This window comes from Poecile atricapillus, chromosome Z (assembly GCF_030490865.1).
Source record: "Poecile atricapillus isolate bPoeAtr1 chromosome Z, bPoeAtr1.hap1, whole genome shotgun sequence".
In the NCBI taxonomy this organism is placed as follows: domain Eukaryota; kingdom Metazoa; phylum Chordata; class Aves; order Passeriformes; family Paridae; genus Poecile; species Poecile atricapillus.
The window spans coordinates 77,173,282-77,194,229 of NC_081289.1; the positions used below are offsets into that span (position 1 = coordinate 77,173,282).

The following is a 20,948-nucleotide window of genomic DNA, read 5'->3' on the forward strand; positions in this document are numbered from 1 at the left end:
ATAATGCCACTTTTAGAAAGATAATTATGATTTTCATTTCTTAAGCTTACAAGTTTAATGCCTCTATGAAGCCCTTAGGCATAGTGTGAGTGACTAAGACAAAATATCTCTAAGCTGAGGAGAGGGCAGTGAGAACAAAGACATGAATTTCTTATCATCCAAGACAATTAGACCCCAACCTGGTAAGTAGCTATTACATCACCTAAATCATTAGACGTTAGGTCATATTCCTGTTTCCATTAGAATAGAAGAGAGAAGGAAAAAATGCTTTTAAATTATTTTAATTTCTGTGGTATATAGAGTACAATTATTACACCAAGAAAGAAATCCCCTTCTTGCCATGTGCAGAGCCTTCACAGCATTTCAATCTATGACAAATATTCAGTCCTTTGTTCTCTTGAACAAGCCTGTGTGTTCATTGCTAAGCCTAATCACTTTCTATAAGAGGCTTAGCCAGAAATAGATTTAGGTCTGAGCCATTGCTCTTAGAGATATGACTTCTATTTGTTCTTCATTCTTGCTTGGAGCTGTATCACCACAGTCTGGAAGCTGCCACATGTAGAGCCTGTGTATAATCTGATTTCTTTATGTTCTTCATTACTCCCATCACTCCAGAATATATTTTTCAGTTTACACTTGAAAAACTGCTGATTCCACTGTCTCAAATACATCTTCTGTACTATTTCTATTGAGAAATGAGAAATAACACTAGCTGATGATATGTATGTTAATTTTAGCTTAAAAGATTGCATACCCTGACCCAGAGAAAGTGATACACAGATACATTACTTGATCTGAGTCAAGTTGTTCAAAATTTTATCTCAGTCAATAGTTCTTCCTGTGAGACTTGGTCCTGCAAACTATTCATTACCTTTTGTGCAATTAATTGCAGCAAATTACTCAACATCAAGAAAATAACCAGCTAGACCAACTAGAATGTGAAGATTAATTATTCCATTGGACTATTTGATTGTACTTCATCTGGCAGCCAGTACTCTTTGGTGTAGGATAATTAGATTCTTCAAATCAGAGAAGCTTTTAAATCTTCAACCCATATTGTTTTGTTCTTCAGTTTGTTTCTACACTCTCTAGTTTATATGTAAATTATTTAAAGCAAAACGAAATGAAAAACTAAGTAAATTCATCTCTACTGGCAAAAAATGTCGTACAAGCTATTCTGGACTGTAGAGCTCCCTCCTCACTGATATATATAAGCTCTTTCCCCAAGGGCAAAGGTAATAGGTGTAAGAGAAAAGATATAAAAAGCCTTAGTCTTTTCTCTGCATCGATGTGCCCAGCTCAAAGAAGGATTAAATGTAAACAGGCTTTATCTGTGATTTCCTTAAAGAACCAAAAAATGAGCCTACCACAAAATAGAGTGATTAGGAAAAAAAATATATGGGGAGAAGAACATTTTAGTGATATACTAAGCAAACAGCACCAGACTTTTCAAGGAGAATCTGGTCAGAGAAAATAATAGAAGGTGAAAATGCCAGGGAGGGTTGTGGACACATCAGCGATGATGGAGAAAGGTAGGCAAATGAGAAACTGGAAAAAAGAAAAAAAAGTTGTTTCCTGTCTCAATTAAGAAATGTCTATTTTAAGAACACTTGGGCATATCCAGGAAGATATTTTTGAAAGAAAGTAAAAAATTCGGTCATGCCACTACTGACCTGAAACCAATCTGAGCCAGTGACCTCAGGGCAACTGCCTCACACTTCCTACTGCCAGTCTCCCAAGCTAGCCAGACTTCATTTCTGCTTTCTAGCGCTGCTAGTTTTCACATTGTCTTTTAGATTACTTCTAGGATTTGATATTGTTTTCTGTGGTTACTTTCATTCCCTCTTACTGGTAGTTGCAGACTCTTGTATCTTTCATAGTTATTCCTCTTGTTACTTTTTTTTACTGGTAATAGCATGAACTGTGCGTATATTTCTTCAGCTGCTTCTTAATGATTCATGAAGAAAAAATTTGTATATCAAATTAATTTGTATAGCAAATAAAACTGTGCTTGAACAAAATTTGAATACAGTGAATTACTTAGGAAATACTATGAATGGCATTACTGGAATTCTGGAATTGCTTGCTCCAAATTAAATAGGGCTACAAGCACTACCTTAATGAGCATTTGGTACAGTATAGGAAGGAAACAACTAATTTTCTATGTTTATTTCTTTCTAATTTCAGTTTCTCATCATTATACATTGTTTAATACACTAAATTTTTTTACAGAAACATTTAACCTAAAACTCAGGTCCTGTTAGGAAAAGCAGCAATCTAGGAATGATTACTTCAGATGTTTCTCCTGTTCATAGAACAGCATTTACCAAAGAAGCACCTGCTTCCTGCCTTCTACCTAGAGAACTTCATCCATATTTGATACTGAAGACTGCCTAGAATTCATGAAGTAAATGATCACAACCTTGAGAAAAGAATTTTTTTTTTTTTTTAGTTTAGCATAGAATGGAACAGTAGTACCTAATATCTGAGTTAGTTCATTTAAAATCTGTATTAAACATATGATCATCTCAAGCAGCATCACATTGGTATGTCAGGTTCCATAATGGCGGTATCATCAATGGGTTGCACTTCAGTCTCAGGCATAAGAAATTACTTTTATAATTACTTTTTTTTTGCAATATACCTTTGACACTTTTTGTAGCAAAGGGATATTTGCCAAAGGAATGTTCTCTTATTCGTGAAAGCCACATGAGTAAAAAGACACCCCTTACAAACATGTCTTTTCCAACCCTAACAATTCTATGATTCTCTGGTCTAGGTTATCAGAATTAGGAGAGCACAGCTCTCTATCATTCTGTGAAGGGCATTTGGTCTCATCGTAGATGTATTTGAAACACAGTGGATAAAAATAATTCTTGGTGCCACAGAACTGCTATTTACATCCATTTTAGACACCACAGAAAGTGTTTACAAAATAAGTTTATAGGGATGTGCAATAATAGTGGTCAGCCATTTCAGTTTCTGAAGTGACCATTGCCTTCAGGACCATGGACAGGATCCTACTGAATACCTCCTTGGCAAAGCACTGACCATACTTAGCTCTAGGAATGGGATTTGGACCAGAATACATGTTTTGGTTATGCTGTCTGCAATGGTTTTTTTGTGTCTGAAGGCATTATAAGTAAGAAGTCACACAACACTGACACTTTCCAGGTTTGCCTTCATCTTCTTCAGTTCTGCATTAAAAAACTTCAGCTTAGCATTAAAAAAAAAAGGAAGACAAAAATGTGTAAAAATCGAAGAAACGTGTTAAGGAATGTTTATTTATACTATTGTAATTATTAGAGATTATTTTGTTGCTACAGAAGAATTATGTATAACAAAGAGATAATTACATGTGCCAGTGAGAATACAATCAAGAATTTAACTATTTAATTCCCACAAGTGCATTTTTTTTGTGGAAGGCTCTATATATTTATTTTTAGGCTAAGAAAAAATGACATGAGGCAATTATAGCTCAGCTCCTACTCAAAATTTAATTAATTCCCAACAATCAACCAAGTTTATTCTATGAGATTTCACCACCTGTGTATTTTGCAAGCTGCATTCATGCTCTTCACAGGCCCCAGCACTAACTTTCTTTTTTCATTTTATTCTCACCAAATTTGATGCAATTGTTAAAGCTCCAGTCACAGATCTTCAAGGAAAAGGGGCTGAGAATATTTTTTAAAGCGTAGCTAGAGTTCACTGTTCAGATTTAAAACACGTATTTTTGGGGAGCTGAGCTGGAAAAGTGTGGGGATAAACTGCTTCACCTACTCATGTGCATAAAGGAGCTTAATGGCTCTTTATTACTAACCACAGGGAAAGACTTTGGCAGTGCCCTTCAGTCCAGAAGAGCTTTGACACAATCAGAAACAAGCAAAAGGGTCTTGAAGTGCTCTCCATTGAAGGTTGTCTGAATTGTTGGGAAGGTTTATGAACATAATTATATTTACAGCAACTTTGCAAAGGAACTGAAATTATGCTCGCTGTTTTCAAGTTTAAGCCTTTTTTTGCCTTTATCTATATATATGGTGAGAGTTTCAGCATAAACCGAACTGCAAACGTTGCATTGATTATCAGAGAGTCCCAGGATCCTAAATTCTTCAGTGCACGTTGAAAATCCTGGTATCATTCAGCAGCACCCTCAATGTCTAGAATATTTATGCATACCTAGAAAGTTTTTTTGTGTGCAGATAAGGCTTCCAATGAACCAAAAACAATTAAGAGAACAAAAGCAGAGATTCAAGTTTAGAGGGCGTTTGATTAGTTTGTCTCTCACAGGGATCAATTTTATATTAGTTCTGAACTTTGGGCACTCTTTTTTTCTAATTGCAGGATGAAGGGAAATGCAGACCCCTGGAAGTAACAAACCTGGAAGGAGCAGAAATTGGTGTCGACACCAGTCTGGGTAAACCATTTGTTTTTAAATGTATACCTCAAGCTGGAAATAGGATTTTCTACTTCTGTGCAACTTCCAACCAAGAAATGAAGAGGTAAGTGATCTTTCATTTTATCAGCATCTGTTTTGTTATTCCAGTATGGGAAGAAGGTTGTTAAATCTTTGGAGAATGTTCAAAATACCTGCCTTGATCCTTAGGGAAAAAAATTAAAATCTATCAGCAACTAAAGAGAAGATAACATTTCTATTTTTCAATTGCAGAAGCTTCCAAAATTATTTTTCAGTTTCATAGCCTTTTTCTTTAAATAAAATCTTTATGTTCATGTTTTGTTGCCCCCCTGAATTCTTGATTTATCCTGAGAACAAAAACTTCACCTCTATTCTCATGCCTTCTCTCCACTGTTATATCAAATGGAAGTGTAAATTTTCCTGTGGATGTAAACTTGCTTATCAGTCTCTCTTCTGCCCAATAAGGACAGTGCTAGTAATAAATACAATCTCATCTTCATCTGCTTTTCTGTCGTTCAGCCACATTTTCGTTTTAGTATTTTAAAATGCAAATGTGCCACAACAGCACATTGGTTCTGATAAGAGGCAATGTCTTTGGGTTTGACATAGAGTTAAAATTCAAAAATACGGTTTTGCATTTCCCAAAGAAAACAGCAGAGAAAACACAGACTAAAATCACCCATAATATGAGCAATGGAGTAATAACTTTCAAAAAGTACTAAAATCAAGTATTTTTGAAATTTTCCTCTTTGTTCTATTGGGAATTGTCAGACAAATAAAGCTGTGAATTAAGTTGACTGTTTAGTATTCATACACCCATTTTTTAATACAAACTTACTACTTAACATTACCCACCTTTGTAATTGCAGAGCATTTTCCATTTCCAAATTTTGTATCATCCATAGCACAAAAGAATAACTTTGCCAACAAATAGCTTGTAGTTTCCAGTTTAAGGGGTTTTTACATTTCCCACAAATTCATTATCTGCATTGTGACAAAGACAAGGAGAGTAACCATTTAGCCTGACAAGCTGAACTATATTTTGAACCATATTTTTTGATATATAGATTCCCTGTTCTGCAATATTGTCTTTATTTATCACAATGTGTTATTTTGAGCAAGCTTTTGAGAGTCAGCAGTATTTATTTAGGTTCAATCCACTACTTTCCTGATTTAAAGCCTTGAATATGTCCTGAAAATTGTGCATCCCTTTAGATGCTGCATATGTTGGCAAGAATTAGAAGAAGCAGTGAAGCATATTTGTTCTGCTCTACCAAACTAATCTATTCTTATTTTTCATCATATTATAGGTGGCTGGAGGCTATGGCTAAAGCAGTGCATCCCATCCTTCAGGTAATGCTGTATTTAGGTGAGAAGCATGCATACAGCAGATTGTGCAGAAGACTGAGAGAGTAACTGTGTTTGTACATGGTCAGGTGTAGACATGGAAGCTGCACTTTTGTTCTGTTGGGCTGTGAATCACTCCCAGTCTAAGAGCCATATACAGAATTATGGCTCAGTTTATATGCATTGCTGCCATATGGTGGAATTCATCTCTCCAGCTATCAGCAACTTTAGGCTGGTTTGGAAACATAACATGCAATTAGTCTAGCAGGCAGAAAGTGAGGGTTGAGATGACTCTCACAAGTATGTGCTAAGCCTTAGGTAATACTGTTTGGGATAAAAAAAAGAGAAGGGCCATATCTTCCTAAGTATTTCCCACAGTTCTGCCTTGATTGCAGGCAACCCACTTTTTCCGACAGAATACTGGGCAGTGATGAGGCATGATTCTTATTTTCTGTGTTCTCAGAGATAAAGATAAGAATGTTGATAAAAATTGACTTATCCATCTCATATGCTCTCTGCTGGCCCCTGTAGCTGGGAAAAATACAGCCATAATTGATCTTGAGCTACTACTGGGAGACGTTACTCAGCCCAGCATAATTCAGTATCAATAGTCTCTGGCTGACCTCTGAACTAGGAATTGAGAAGCTAATTTTAGTATTTCACAACTTGGAACCATAGAGGTCAAAGACATTTTAGCCTGCTTTTCCTGGCCCCATGAGGCCTACTCTTTCCTGCTATAGACAGACCACCTTTATAAAAATATGAAAATAGCAAGGTACAAATTAAAACCTGCATTAATGAGTGAAAGAAGAAGTGAGATGAGTGATGCCTTCAGCAGTGTCTAGCGACAGCTTTAAAAACAGTGAAAGGTGTTTGTTTGTTTGTTGCCTTAATACATTTTGCACTGAAGTAAAATTAATCAAACGTATATTTCTTTTGGCTTTAGCTTTCAGATGAGGTTATAAGTGAGAAACCAATCTTGTTTCCAAGTATATTCTTCCTGAGCATTCCTCAAAAGAATAGGAAGGAATCCACACTTGAAAACAGCAAAAGTAAATCAAGCACTTGAAATAGTGTGTCCTAACCTAAAGAAACAATAAAACAGCCAGAGCCAAAAAGGATAATAAAGGCTCACACAGACAAAACACATCAAAAGAGTCCATCTTTAGTGTAGTATGCATACATAATTCTTGTATAAAATTTCCAACATTAGACATACAGAAGCATCATTCGTGCATTCATCCATTAACAACATATTAAAAAAAAAAAAAAAAGAAGGGAAGGTGCGGGAAGGGAAGGTGCGGGAAGGTGCGGGAAGGTGCGGGAAGGGAAGGGAAGGGAAGGGAAGGGAAGGGAAGGGAAGGGAAGGGAAGGGAAGGGAAGGGAAGGGAAGGGAAGGGAAGGGAAGGGAAGGGAAGGGAAGGGAAGGAAGGGAAGGGAAGGGAAGGGAAGGGAAGGGAAGGGAAGGGAAGGGAAGGGAAGGGAAGGGAAGGGAAGGGAAGGGAAGGGAAGGGAAGGGAAGGGAAGGGAAGGGAAGGGAAGGGAAGGGAAGGGAAGGGAAGGGAAGATTTTACGTGTCGTAGTACTTCCACCCAAGTCTGAATGCAGTATCCCACTGACAGATACCATGACATTTTCTCTGAAATCCTGAGAGCAAATGGTGAATTTTGTCTTGCCAGATTATATACAGTAAAAAGTACTGAAGTCAAAGAATCAAGAAAACAATTTAAAAAAAAACAACCAAACTTCATACAGCTGTGAAGTAATCCTGTTGTTACCTACAAAACATGTACTGAAAAATAAAAAAAGACCGAGAAGACAAATCATTATTTTAAGAGAGTAGGCATCTGGATATTTTCTATCACACATATATTTATGTAATTTCATTTTCAGCATTGAAATCTGTTGTAACTTAACCCCAGTAGCAGCTCAGCCCCACCCAGCTGCCCACTCACTAACTCCCAGTGTGAGGAGGGGAGAGGATCAGCAGACTAAAAGTGAGAAGACTTGTGGGTTGAGATAAAGACATTTGAATAGGTAAAGGAAAACCCACAAAGAGAAGAAGAGCAAACCAAGGGATTCATTCACCTCTCCCCATGGCTGGGCAGGTGTTCAGCCATCCCCAAGAGAGCAGGACCCCATCATATGTAATGGGTACTCAGGCAGAGAAACACCATATTTCCCCCATTTCCTTCTTCCAAACTTTTACCCATTTCCTTCTTCTTCCCCAAATTTCATATGCTGAGCATGTTGCATGGTCTGAGATATCCTTGTGGTCTTTTAGGGTCACCTCTTCTGGCTGAGTTTCCTCCCAACTCCTTGGGCATCTCCAGCCTCCTCACTGGTGGGGTGGAAGGCAGAAAGCCCTTGGCTCAGATCAAGCCCTTCTCAGCAATAACTAAAACATCCCTGTGTTTTTAGCATTGTTTTCAACACAAAACCCAAACACAGCCCCATACTAGCTACTGTGAAGAAAATTAACTCTATTCTAGCCAAAGCCAGCACAACTTTTCAAAATATTTTTACAAAAAAAGCTAATTTCTTAGCAGAAGACTAGAGCTTGTGTCTTTTCATACCAGCATGTCCTCCTTAACTTTTCACCAGAACATTTCATTACATGCTTACTTTACAGAACCACGTATGGGTAGATGTCACACTGCATAACACTACACTCCCACCACTGGCTATCAAGAACCCTGAGTGCCTGGGGCTTCTCCACCAGCTGGACAGGAGCAAAGATGTCTGGATTCAGCACTATTGCATTCTGAAGGATGGCTGTTTGTACTTCTATGCCACTCTGCGGTCTACACCTGCCCAAGGTAGGGATGGCTGCTAGATTTTAATGTATTATTGAAGTAAAAATGTTTCACTGCAGTTTCCAAGAAGAACTTTACCATTAATGAGAGTTTCTTATTCGGAAATTCATGCTGTTCCATGAAGGTCAATGAATGAAAACCAGACTCAGTCTCTGTTTATTCACTAGCCATCTAATTCTTAACCCTAGTCTTTTCTCCTTTTCCTTCCACATTTTCATTTTTTCTTTCTGAAATGCAATTATTCTGCACACATTAGCTCAGAAGTAGTTACCAGAAACAAGATCCACCCTTCTAAAGCACTTTAGGATGGGTTGAGGCAGTCCCACTGATGGCAGTCTCCTGAAAGCTGTGAAATCCTGCATGTTAGGAAGCATTCACAGATATCATGAACTCTGACTGGTTGCCCTGAAGCTACCAGTTTTTCACATGACCTTTTTAAGCTATTCTACCCCTCAATATGCAGAACTTTCCTACTGCTGGAGAACCTGGTGGTCCAGGATGTGGTCGTTTGCAGCTAAAGCTACCATCTAGGAGCCCTCCCCATAGAAGGAGAGGGTGGCTGCCCACTCTCAAAGCAGCAGAAAGATGCTACTGGTCAATTGCAAGTAGAGCTCACTTCACACACAGAGGGGATGAGTGAGGACCTGCAAATGCTTTCTCCTTGTGCTAAAGAAACTGGCAGTCAGAAGAACCAGAAAGAAAATAATTTTCTTTTTGCTTACTAGCCAGTCTTTGGGTCAAAAGGGAAAAACTTTTCTTAGGGCTTATGCTATTATTATCAGGCAGAAGGTGCTGTGCTTCATATCATTTGCATAACATTCTTCATCTGCCAAAGGCCATACTTACGAAACGACCAGGGATTTCCTCTTTACATGAAACCAAAACTAAGGTTTGCGCAGAGAAATGCAGTGAATTAACAGAAAGCCAGAAATTAGGTTTTATGCATTTATGACACTGAAGCCTATGCCAAATACTTTGTTTTGGTGTTTAAATATCCTACTATATAAAAATTCTTCTATATGGTAGTGTTTTTTTCTCGTTATTGCATTTTTTTCAGTTTTCACCAGGTATTCCCATTCTGTTGTATCATTCTCAATACTAGAACATTAATTTGGTGCTGTTGTGCCTAAATGTGTGACTCCCCAAAAATAAAGATTCTGTTCTGCAGATCTTTCTGACTATTCACCATAATCATATACATACATATACATGTATGTATAAAGTGAATTTATACCTTGAGTTTCACTGAAATAAATTCTGGAGAAAAAAAAATAGATAAAAAGAAGAGACAAAAAAACTAGTTAAAATGAGAATGACCAGAAGATCAAGTTCTGTCTAATGCCTCTCCTTCACAGCTGGTTAATGTGGCCTGCATTTCAGTTACTAATCTCAGCAGGAGTAACCAAACCTGCTTTTAGGATTTTTTTTCATGTTGAAATTCATTTCCCTTTAGTTTTTAAAGGAAAGAAAAAGAAAATATCACCCACAAGAGCCTCGCTTCCAAAGAACTTTACAGTGGCTTGCGGCAGCCTCATTAATGGCAGTCAAATGCTAGGAAAAATATTTTGCCATGTGTTATTTAATGAAAAGCTAAATAAATTTATTGCTTATCATTTGATAGATAAGCAAGCCTATTTAGATAAGATAGATAAGGAAGCCTATTTAATACTGTTTTGAAATTTTTATAAAAGAAAAGCAAGCTGAACTTTCAGATTTTTAAGTGTAAAGTCTGTAAAACTGTGAATACACCAATCTGAAAACCCAATTTGCCAAATTTGTTGGTATGCTTGTAATTGGCAGAAATTCTATAGATGGTATCTGCAGTATACATAATGCATGCTATTTTATTCTATCCAGGTGGCCTTTACCTGCAGGGCTATATTGTGAGTGAACAGTCCCTGGGCTCCAAGAGATCTGTAATTGAACTCAAACCTCCATCTGAAGAATTTAAAACTTTCTACTTATGTGCAGAGAATGTAAATGAAAACAAAAGGTAAACCAAATATTTTTTGTTTGTCTTTTTTTCCAGTTTTTTTACCACACTGTAGGAGACCAGGAGCTCTGTAGCTTGGGAAGATCTAGTGACAACTTTGCAGTTTGTTTTCATTTTTCCCCCTAGATTTCCCTTTAGCAGTATCCTTAGTCAAACTACGGTAAAACATATCCTGCAACATGTAAGTCATCAGTTCTGTTCTTTTCAATGCTGGAACAGCAGCAAGGTTGGCTTGCAGAGGTTTGGAAGTAAACCTGGATTAGGTGCCTTTCACAATTATATGTGGGTGAATATACTGACCACAAAAGCTATGGCACTTCTCATTAGTGAGAATGGAGTGTATATCTTTCTCATTCCCAAGAATTAGTTACTTCCATCAATGACCATTAGAATTTAGAATTAGAATTTAATTAATTTAAGCAAATTGGACTTTATCCAAAAGGAAATTAGCCATTTCATTGGATATGAAATTACATTCTGAAGGTAAATTCCCTCACCATAATCCAGTCAAATTCCACATCTGTCAGTGGGAGATTTTACCTAAAGCCTATTAATTACACTACCTGGGCTTTAATTTAAGGAAAAAAAGACAAAGCTTTTCAGTATGTTGGAAAACTGCTGTTAAGACATATTTTTTTTTGTTGCCAATGCCTCCACCTTCTGCATCTCTCCAATCCACTGATTATGAGTACACATAGTAACAGAGTTGAACAAACCCCACTATTAGATGTGTGTTTCAAAGGACAATGTATACATAAGACTTGATCAGGGACTTTCATTGGTCTTTCATTTCTTCTAGGTGGATAACAGCTTTGAAAGCTTCAATTAATAAATGGTTACCCCTACACCAGGCAATCCAAGATTTCATGAACAGACCACTGGAGGAGACAAGGATGTGAGAAGAAAGCTCAGTTTTTTCCCTGTTTCTGTTTTGCATTTAAAATTTCATGCTATATCTTATGAGTCATCTCAAGAGATATTTAGCAGCAGCTAATCTTTAGCATTGCAATTCATTTAGAATTTTTGTAAGCATTAGTAAATAAATGCAAAGAAATGTTGCCTTCTTTGTCACTGTACTTTGTGTTTCTACTTCAACTCAGACCACACATAAGGTTTACTTTGCAGCTGTGACCTGACATATATTTCACATACATTTTGTACTGCTTGCTGGGGTTTTTTTGTGGGTTTGTTGGGTTTTTTGAGTTTTGGGGGATTTTTTGCAAACACAGTCTTTGCAAAGTGTTTTGCTTTTCCATCCAGATGATTCATACGTGGGTTTGCCTATAAGTTTCTTGGTTGTAGTGCTTAAGGTTTAGACAAGCTGGGTTACTGAATGGTTAGCAGCTACATACCATTTCATGGAATAAATGTATACATTTTTGTTGTGCTACTGTACATTCTATCTTAAGTTTTAATTTTATCATCATTTTGATTTAGTCATCTGCCATCACATCACAGCACATTTGTGAACAGAAATCAATTCAAGAATCAAAGGGTGCTGTTTCCTCCAAAGTTAGCAGTAAGAGACAGCAGCATAAAACTGTATCAGGGATATCAGGATTAGACTTCTGTGGTTATTACAGTGGATCATATACACAGTATTCCACATAACTGTCTAGCATGTAAATAACTCCTCCTATGAATAAAACTGAATATTCAGTTTCCAAGCTTATCAAAACACTTATTCAAGAAAAATTACAAAGGTTAGTTCAAAGATGCATCCAATACAAAAAAAAAATAAATACCAGTCTGTGAAATTTTAATTACAAAGGGTATACTTGTTTTTCTTATGATCTTTAGACCTTAAGATTGTTTGAACACACTAGAAACTCAGCTACTCACCTGCTGTTACCATTAGCCTAAAAAGCAAGTGGTGCTCCCCCAGCCACAGTAAACATATTTTTTTAGGAGACAGATTCATTACCTTTACATGCTTGAAGCAATAGTAATTCAAGTAATGCTGCTAAACTGTTCCAATTATTTGCTATAGTAACTTGAGTGTTTTATTTCAAAAATAAGAATGGTTAGCTAAACAGGGTAAGCAATTTTTTGAAAACAGGCACCCAACCCCAGATATGTTACCATGTTTGCTCTGTATAAATCTGTGCTCTGAGGTAAAATGCATGACTGTATTTGAAAAAAACAATCATCACAGCCATATTCTACATTCTACAGTATACTAAAATTTTTGTGTTCAGAAATTAAATTTACGTTTCTACTACTACTCTGAGAATAATTAATGAAATAGCTATGAATTGCTTCCTTTTTTTACTCTTTTTCACAATGAAGAAAACAACACTTACAGGTCAAGTACAAATGCTGTTTTCTTGAGAGTAATAACTTTCACTGGGGAATAGTTATCCAATTCAGAGTGACAGTTCAGAGCTAGGAAGCAGAAAAGCAAACAAAAAAAATAAGTAAAACAAATGTAAACAAAATTAAACACAGCAAATGTGTTTTGCATTAGAAACATTTTCTAGTCCTGCAAAAGGCAATGTAACTGTAGAAGGGTCTGGAGTACAAATCCTGTAAGGAGCATCTGAGGGAGCTGGGGGTGTTTAGCCTGGAAAAAAGGAGGCTCAGGAGGCCCTTGATGATTCTATGATTTAAAAATTCAGTGTAGTAAGGAAACTTAAGATGTCTCAAATGACCGTGAACTTTGAAAAATTATTGAAAAACAAAACCAAAACTATCAAGCTTTGGAATGATCTAGCTTTTTAACCCAGGGAATTTGAGAAGGCACTCAAGGCAAGCTTTCTACATTTCTGTGAGTCAAGGCTTGTTCCTTTCTGTCTGCTTGACAAGAGATCAGAGTAGACTATGTTTTGCTGTTTTCCTGGGAAGTAGCTACAGACCTACAGACAAGGGGTTGGGCTTCCATCTACTCCTTCTTGTACCACTTCATCTCCTTTTCTTGGTAGAAGAACCAAAGACATTCTGAAAAGTATACTGAGATTTTTCTCAACATGTATCAATAACATGAAAATTATCACCAGGGCAATTTGAAAATTCTCAAGCTTAGTTACCATAGCTGATTTTACTGTGATTTTTCACCAGGTATTCACACCATTTTTGGACAATATTTCTAGCATGAATTATAGCTTGCCTAATATATCTTTCATATGAACTACAGGACAAATGTTAGTCATGATTATCAAGTCAGCTATGCCTTTTAAAAAAAAACTAAAGTGTGAGGTTAGTTCTACATCCTTTCCATAACACAACCAGATGTTCTTTATTATAATGAAACAACAATGCATGCATGTCTTGTTGATAGTGAATAGACCTTCCCAAGGATTTCTCTTTAAGGTAGGAAAGAGAGTAACCAGAGAGTGCACAGACTTCTCACTTTACCCTTCACTAGCCTGAACATTTAATCCAAGTATATTTCATATCAGAGGATACGTTATTACCATGCTCCAAGTGCAAAGAGATGATGAAGAAGTCAGGGCTAAACTGAAAAAAGTAAAAAAAAAAAAACAAAAATGGATCTCTTAGGCAGGGAAAGGCTGAGAGATTGGATGAGATGGTTTGAATGAGAAATTGCAGTTGTTCAATAGCAAAAATGACCCTTCCACGTATTCAAGGGTAAATGTGGTACCTGTAACCCGAACTAAAGTCACTGGATGCATTTGTGGTGGAATGTGGAAGGAATTTCTAATTCTTTTAACAGATAAGATATTTATTACATAAGTAACCTTCAACACACACTACTTCAGTACTATGTAGTCTATGTTTAGTTATTTGCAATCTTTATAATGAAAAGTTTTAAGGCCAAATAAATAAACAACATGCCTTTACTGACAAGATAGGGCAAACCCATAAGCAGTACTGTCACATCCATTCCCTTCCTAGGTAACTGCACCACAGCATAAAGCTCACTGCAATGTCTACATTTTACCAGAAAAAAATACTTTTCCTCTAGTGTTTACAACATAATGCATGCAGTCTGAGGGCTAAGATATGAAATCTGCAAAATTCTCCAAGTCCAATCCTTACAGCCAAATAGATGGTTTAATTCCTCTCTCTGTTTAAAAATAAACATGATTACAAGTTAGGAGTATGCCTGTGGTGCTTAACAATTTAAACTCACATATCTCCTGCCACAATTTACATCCTGTTGATTACTTTGAGACTTTAATCCATAATGCAAGAGCTAGAGCACTAGGCTAGAGCTCAAGTAATTAGAAGTTGAAACAAAAAGTAAATATGTTCGTGCTTAAAATAGGTTAGAAATTATTCTGGATGCAAACAAATTGTTTTCTTATTATTTCATCTGTAGTTTATAAAAGATATTTTAAGCAACTCTCATGTTTAATAATTTTTCAGCATCAAAGTTCTCAATTTTCTCATATATATAGCAGTTATCCTGTAACAAATCTTTTATCACTATAATAATACTAAAATCAAAACCCAAAGTGTTTGGTTGTTTAAGAAAAAACAAATAAAAAACTGGAACTCTCCAGTAATACCTATAACACTAACAGAACACACTGAAGTGTACCAGTGTTTTGTTAATAAAAAATGTTCACACACTGGTCTTGCACCAAAATGTCATAATTTCTTATTTCTGCATTCTGTCTCCAGCTGCAGCAATAAATGGCAAAAACTGCTTTTACCCCCATGTGTTTGTTACCACCCTCAACTGAGCATTAAAATAACCCATTTTATGACTGTAAGAATTGTGCAATAATTCCTCATTTTCTCTAATAAAAAGTCAGCTGGCAGAATTCAAATGACCACTGACAGCTGCTTTACCTTTAAATGAAAAAGCTTTGGAGAACAGTGAGAAAAATCTGATCACAGCAAAAACCCTGTCTCCATCCTGGGAAAAGGAAGACTTTTTTGGCCTTCCCACTGAACTGAGAAAGAAATACACTCCTTTTCTGAAAGAACATGAAGTAAAACACTAGTTTTTCCTGTCTTCAAGTTATTTCAGTAATGTCAACAGATTGCTATTATCTTATAATTAATAATAATAATAATAATAATAATAATAATAATAATAATAATAATAATAATAATAATAATAATAATAATCGTAATGATAATAATAATCATAATCATAACCATAATCATAATACATAAATAATAATTAATACTTACAGTGCTTTAAATGGAAACTCAAGAGTGTAGATTGGAAAATTTTTGAAGAACCAGGAAAAGAAAGCCCCTGGAAATTAAACACATCTTAGATAATACAATTGAAGAAACAAAAAAAACACAAAAAACAAACAAGCAAAAAGAAAAAGAAAGACCAAAAAAAAATTCAAACCAGCCAACCAGGAAAAAGAAAAAAACAAAAAACATGATAAAACCCAACAGTGGTATATATTTTTCTATGAGACAGAACAGAATTTTGTGTTCGTCACTAAAGAAATAATAGTCAATCCAAATCTAGATTTCTACAAAGACTGAGGAAGTTTAGTTTTAAAATGTTATTTAAAGTTCCCTTTTGGAATCTAAGTTTTAGTTCCTTTCCAAGCTTTTGTTGTAATTCCTTCAAAAGAAGTGAAACAAGGATGACTTACTTCACTGCTGTCTCAGGGGTCAGCAAAGCTGTGCAATCACTTTACTGTCAGTATCTCACTTATGGCTCATTTGTTTGCAAAGAAGACTTTATAATTATTGCTAGATACATCTGCTTTCAAGGTTTTCTTTCCACTAACAGAGTATGATATTGTACCAAAAAGAAAAGGGGTTGTGTTCTTGAGGCATGTTTTATTCAGATGGTTTTCTGCCCTCCAAATTGAGCTATTTTTCTGCCCTATTCAGCAGAAAATATGTACAAGGTTCTGCAGCAGGAAAGCCTCAGAATGCCACCAAGGTATTCTTCAAGGGGATGAGTTATTTAGCTGGAAAGAGTTTAAGGGCATAAAAATATTTTGGGAAGTGTGTGATTCCATTTTGTAGCAGGGTTTTGAGGGATAAAGGCACTGGGGTTACATTTTTCTACCTTCTTTCTCTTGGACCCTAGAATCTGAACCACTAGAACCTGAAAGTCATGTTAGTGGGAAATTATTTTTAGTTTTTCACAGTTAATCCACTTTTCAAACACAGTAGTGATGAGATACACATTAGCAAAACTGAAACACTGCAGGACTCTGGGGCAGACATCTGACCCAGACTTTACTGGTTCATGAACACATGGCCATTCCCTCTGTCAGCACCACAACGACTCACAAGATGACACGCTAATTTTATCTAAATGAAGGGGAAGGATTTCAGCAATATGTAAAATGTGACAAATCTTATTCAGGATGATCTTCTCAAGGGCAATTTATGCCGACCAAGCCAGATATTTACTAATAAAAAACATGTTGACAGAGTCAGGAGAGACATTCATTTTTCTGGGTAAAAGATGCTGCTTTCATTTAAAGGCTTCGTCATTTAGGAGAAAGTGTCCTGTTAATGAAAATACACAAGAAAAAAAGACAAAAAGTAATGTCTTAATACAAAAATATTAAGTACAAGTAGGACAACTAAAAGTTTTGAAGATTATATTTTATAGATTATATTCATAAATCCATTTGCATATTAGATTAGATTAGCCGTAGTAAGGTATAATATATATATTTATCATTTGTAACAGTATTTTCTTAATTTTACATTGCTGAGAATATCTGTTATCTAGGACCATCTGAAAAGCATTGTTTTCATTACAGCAAGATACATTTACTGTGATTAGGAAAAATATCCGAAAAAATTATATAAGAGGATATATTTCAATAAAAAGTAAATGGTAAGAGATTTTTACATTCAAAAGGACAAAGTATTTAAATATAAATTAATTTCTACATTTCTAAATAAAACTTGGAAGGAAGAAAGACAACCTTCAAGAAATTTCAAATGTACTTTCTCTTGTCCCATTTGAAAATAGAAAACAAAATTCAAAATTACTGAGAAGGAAACACAATACTACAGGGTATACAATATACAATTAATTGCAGTTTCTTTTTTTTTTTTCTTTAAAACTTTTGTTGGATTTTGGCCTGGATCTTCCTGTAAATAACATCATTGTTCCACATTGTCTTGGTTCTAGAAGACAGGTGTCTGCTAGGGAGAGCAGGAGCCTCCCTTGGGATGAAAGAATGTAGACCCCCTCCCTCCGAATTATTATAATTTTGAAATCAAGGGGGCTTTCAGGCAGAGATCTGGGGATAGGAATAACAGTTCTTTACTAGTATAACCAGGTAAACAAACAAACAATAACTACAGCATTAACAAGAAAACAGAACCCCGGGACAGCTTTCTCGGCTGAGACGGGATGGAGGAGAGGCTTTGTTTTCACAAACCCCTCGGGCAGTCAGTCCCGGTGCTCCTGCAGGGCTCCGAGGAACAGTCGGCTGAGACAGCAGGGACGAGCTGAGATCCTGGGCTGGTGGATGAGGTGTATCAGCAGCTCCACGGCGATGCCTGGCAGGACAGGGGGTGCGAGGCCACCAACAAAGAGGGGAGAAGGAGAAGAAAGCAGCTCCGTGACCCAGCGCACCAAAGTCCTTCCTCGAAGCCGAGGAAAAAGCCAGCTAAAAACTGTCCCCACCCTCCTTTTTCTGCCCCCTTCCACCCACACCCTGGGCCCGGCCACTCTTTGTCTTTTGTGAGCACCCCTAAGTACCGGTAGTTAGGTTGTCCCAGCACATAATGGGTAAAAATTCCCACCTAACCCTCAACACTATCCACCCCGAATTTTTTCCCATACCAAAATGTTACATCAAATATTAAACCTTTAAATTATACACTAACACATACTACTTTAACTATATACATATGTACATGCAGATACAGATACAAGCACAGTGTTATGGGTAGCTCACCCTAAAACCAGGTCCCCTTGGGGTATGCACCGGGTCTCTCCATCTTTTTGCATCACCCACCAAGTGCAACCCGGTCCTTGAGCAAAGACAACCCCATGGATTGGATTGTCTTTGCTGGAGGCAGAATTAACCCAAACAGTTTTTCTCAGCATACCTCTCATATGTACCACTGGAACCTTATCTCCATCTGTCGTTCTAAAGGGCTCAGATTGGGCTGGGCCTGCTCGGTTAGTGGAACCTCGGGTGTTCACTAACCATGTGGCTTTTGCTAAATTAATCTCCCAGTTCTTGAAAGTTCCCCCACCCAGTGCCTTCAAGCTGGTTTTTCCAGCCAATGGCCAAGCAGGCCATTGCACCGTTCAACTTTTCCAGCAGCGGGTGCATGGTAGGGGATATGATACACCCACTCAATGCCATGTTCCCTAGCCCAGCTGTTTATAAGGCTGTTCTTGAAATGAGTCCCATTGTCTGACTCAATTCTCTCAGGGGTGCCGTGCCTCCAAAGGACCTGCTTTTCAAGTCCCAGGATGGTGTTCCTGGCAGTGGCATGAGGCACAGGGTAGGTTTCCAACCATCCAGTGGTGGCTTCTACCATCGTGAGCACGTAGCGCTTGCCTTGGCGGGTTTGGGGCAGTGTGATGTAGTCGATCTGCCAGGCCTCCCCATACTTGTATCTGGACTACCGCCCACCGTACCAGAGGGGCTTTAACCGCTTGGCCTGCTTGATCGTGGCACACGTCTCACAGTCATGGATAACTTGAGAAATACTGTCCATGGTTAGATCCACCCCTCGGTCTCGTGCCCACTTATAGGTGGCATCTCTACCCTGATGACCTGAGGCGTCATGGGCCCATCGAGCTAGGAACAACTCTCCCTTGTGTTGCCAATCTAAGTCTGTCTTTGACACCTCTATCTTTGCAGCCTGATCTACCTGCTCATTGTTTCGGTGCTCTTCATTAGCTCTACTCTTGGGGACATGGGCATCTACATGACGGACCCTCACAGACAGTTTCTCTACCCTGGTGGCGATGTCTTTCCACTCATCAGCAGCCCAGATTGGCTTTCCTCTGCGTTGCCAGTTGGCCCTTTTCCACCTTTCCAGCCATCCCCACAGAGCATTGGCTACCATCCATGAATCAGTGTAGAGGTAGAGCTTTGGCCACTTCTCTCTTTCAGCAATGTCCAGGGCCAGTTGAACAGCTTTGAGTTCAGCAAGTTGGCTTGATCCACCTTCTCCTTCAGTGGCCTCTGCGACCTGTCGTGTGGGGCTCCATACGGCTGCTTTCCACTTCCGGTTCATCCCTACGATGTGACAGGAACCATCAGTGAACAGAGCATAGCGTGTTTCTTCTGCTGGCAGTTGGTTGTACGGTGGAGCTTCTTCAGCTCGTGTCACTTGTTCCTGCTCCTCTTCATCAGTGAGACTAAAGTTTTCACCTTCAGGCCAGTTTGTAATTATCTCCAAAATCCCAGGGCGATTTGGGTTTCCAATACGGGCGCGCTGCGTGATGAGGGCGATCCACTTGCTCCATGTAGCATCGGTGGCGTGGTGGGTAGCAGGAACCTTTCCTTTGAACATCCACCCCAGCACTGGCAGGCGGGGTGCCAGGAGGAGTTGTGCTTCTGTGCCAATCACTTCTGAGGCGGCTTGAACTCCTTCATAGGCAGCTAAGATTTCCTTCTCTGTGGGAGTGTAGTTGGCTTCGGACCCTCTGTACCTTCGGCTCCAGAATCCCAGTGGTCGGCCTCGAGTCTCCCCAGGCACTTTCTGCCAAAGGCTCCAGGACAAACCATTGTTCCCGGCTGCAGAGTAGAGCACGTTCTTCATGTCTGGTCCTGTTCTGACTGGGCCAAGGGCTACTGCATGAGCAATCTCCTGTTTGATCTGAGCAAAGGCTTGCTGCTGTTCAGGGCCCAGTGGAAATCATTCTTTTTTCGGGTAACCAGGTACAGAGGGCTCACGATCTGGCTGTACTCAGGAATGTGCATCCTCCAAAAACCTATGGCACCTAGGAAAGCTTGTGTTTCCTTCTTGCTGGTGGGTGGAGACATTGCAGTGATCTTATTGACGACCTCAGTGGGAATCTGACGCCGTCCATCTTGCCACTTTACTCCCAGGAACTGGATCTCTCGAGCAGGTCCTTTGACTTTGTTCTTCTTGATGGCAAAGCTGGCTTCTAGCAGAATCTGGATGATCTTTTCTCCTTTCTCAAATACTTCCACTGCTGTGTTCCCCCACACAATGATGTCATCAATGTACTGCAGATGTTCTGGAGCCTCACCCTTTTCCAGGGCAGCCTGGATCAGTCCATGGCAGATGGTGGGGCTGTGCTTCCACCCCTGGGGCAGTCGGTTCCAGGTGTACTGCACTCCCCTCCACATGAAGGCAAACTGAGGCCTGCATTCTGCTGCCAAGGGAATGGAGAAAAATGCATTAGCAATGTCGATAGTGGCGTACGACTTCGCTGCTTTGGACTCCAGCTCATACTGGAGCTCCAGCATGTCCGGCACAGCAGCGCTCAGAGGTGGAGTCACTTCATTCAATGCACGATAGTCCACAG

General features: G+C 38.4%; 1 protein-coding gene across 5 annotated transcripts in view; it reads left to right on the plus strand.

Annotated features, from left to right (window-relative positions):
* The window catches only part of LOC131573793 (uncharacterized), a 39,713-nt gene extending 27,634 nt beyond the window's left edge, over positions 1-12,079 (plus strand). For 2 of the 5 annotated variants that reach the window (XM_058828050.1, XM_058828049.1), the window contains 5 exons: positions 4,342-4,499; positions 5,725-5,767; positions 8,394-8,580; positions 10,435-10,570; positions 11,370-12,073. In XM_058828050.1, coding sequence (XP_058684033.1) covers positions 4,342-4,499; positions 5,725-5,767; positions 8,394-8,580; positions 10,435-10,570; positions 11,370-11,469 — 624 coding nt within the window. In that variant the 3' untranslated portion in view covers positions 11,470-12,073. Of the gene's footprint in view, positions 1-4,341; positions 4,500-5,724; positions 5,768-8,393; positions 8,581-10,434; positions 10,571-11,369 lie in introns of all 5 variants that reach the window. The other 3 variants (XM_058828051.1, XM_058828052.1, XM_058828048.1) reach the window with 3 other exon arrangements.
* The last annotated feature ends 8,869 nt before the right edge of the window (positions 12,080-20,948 follow it).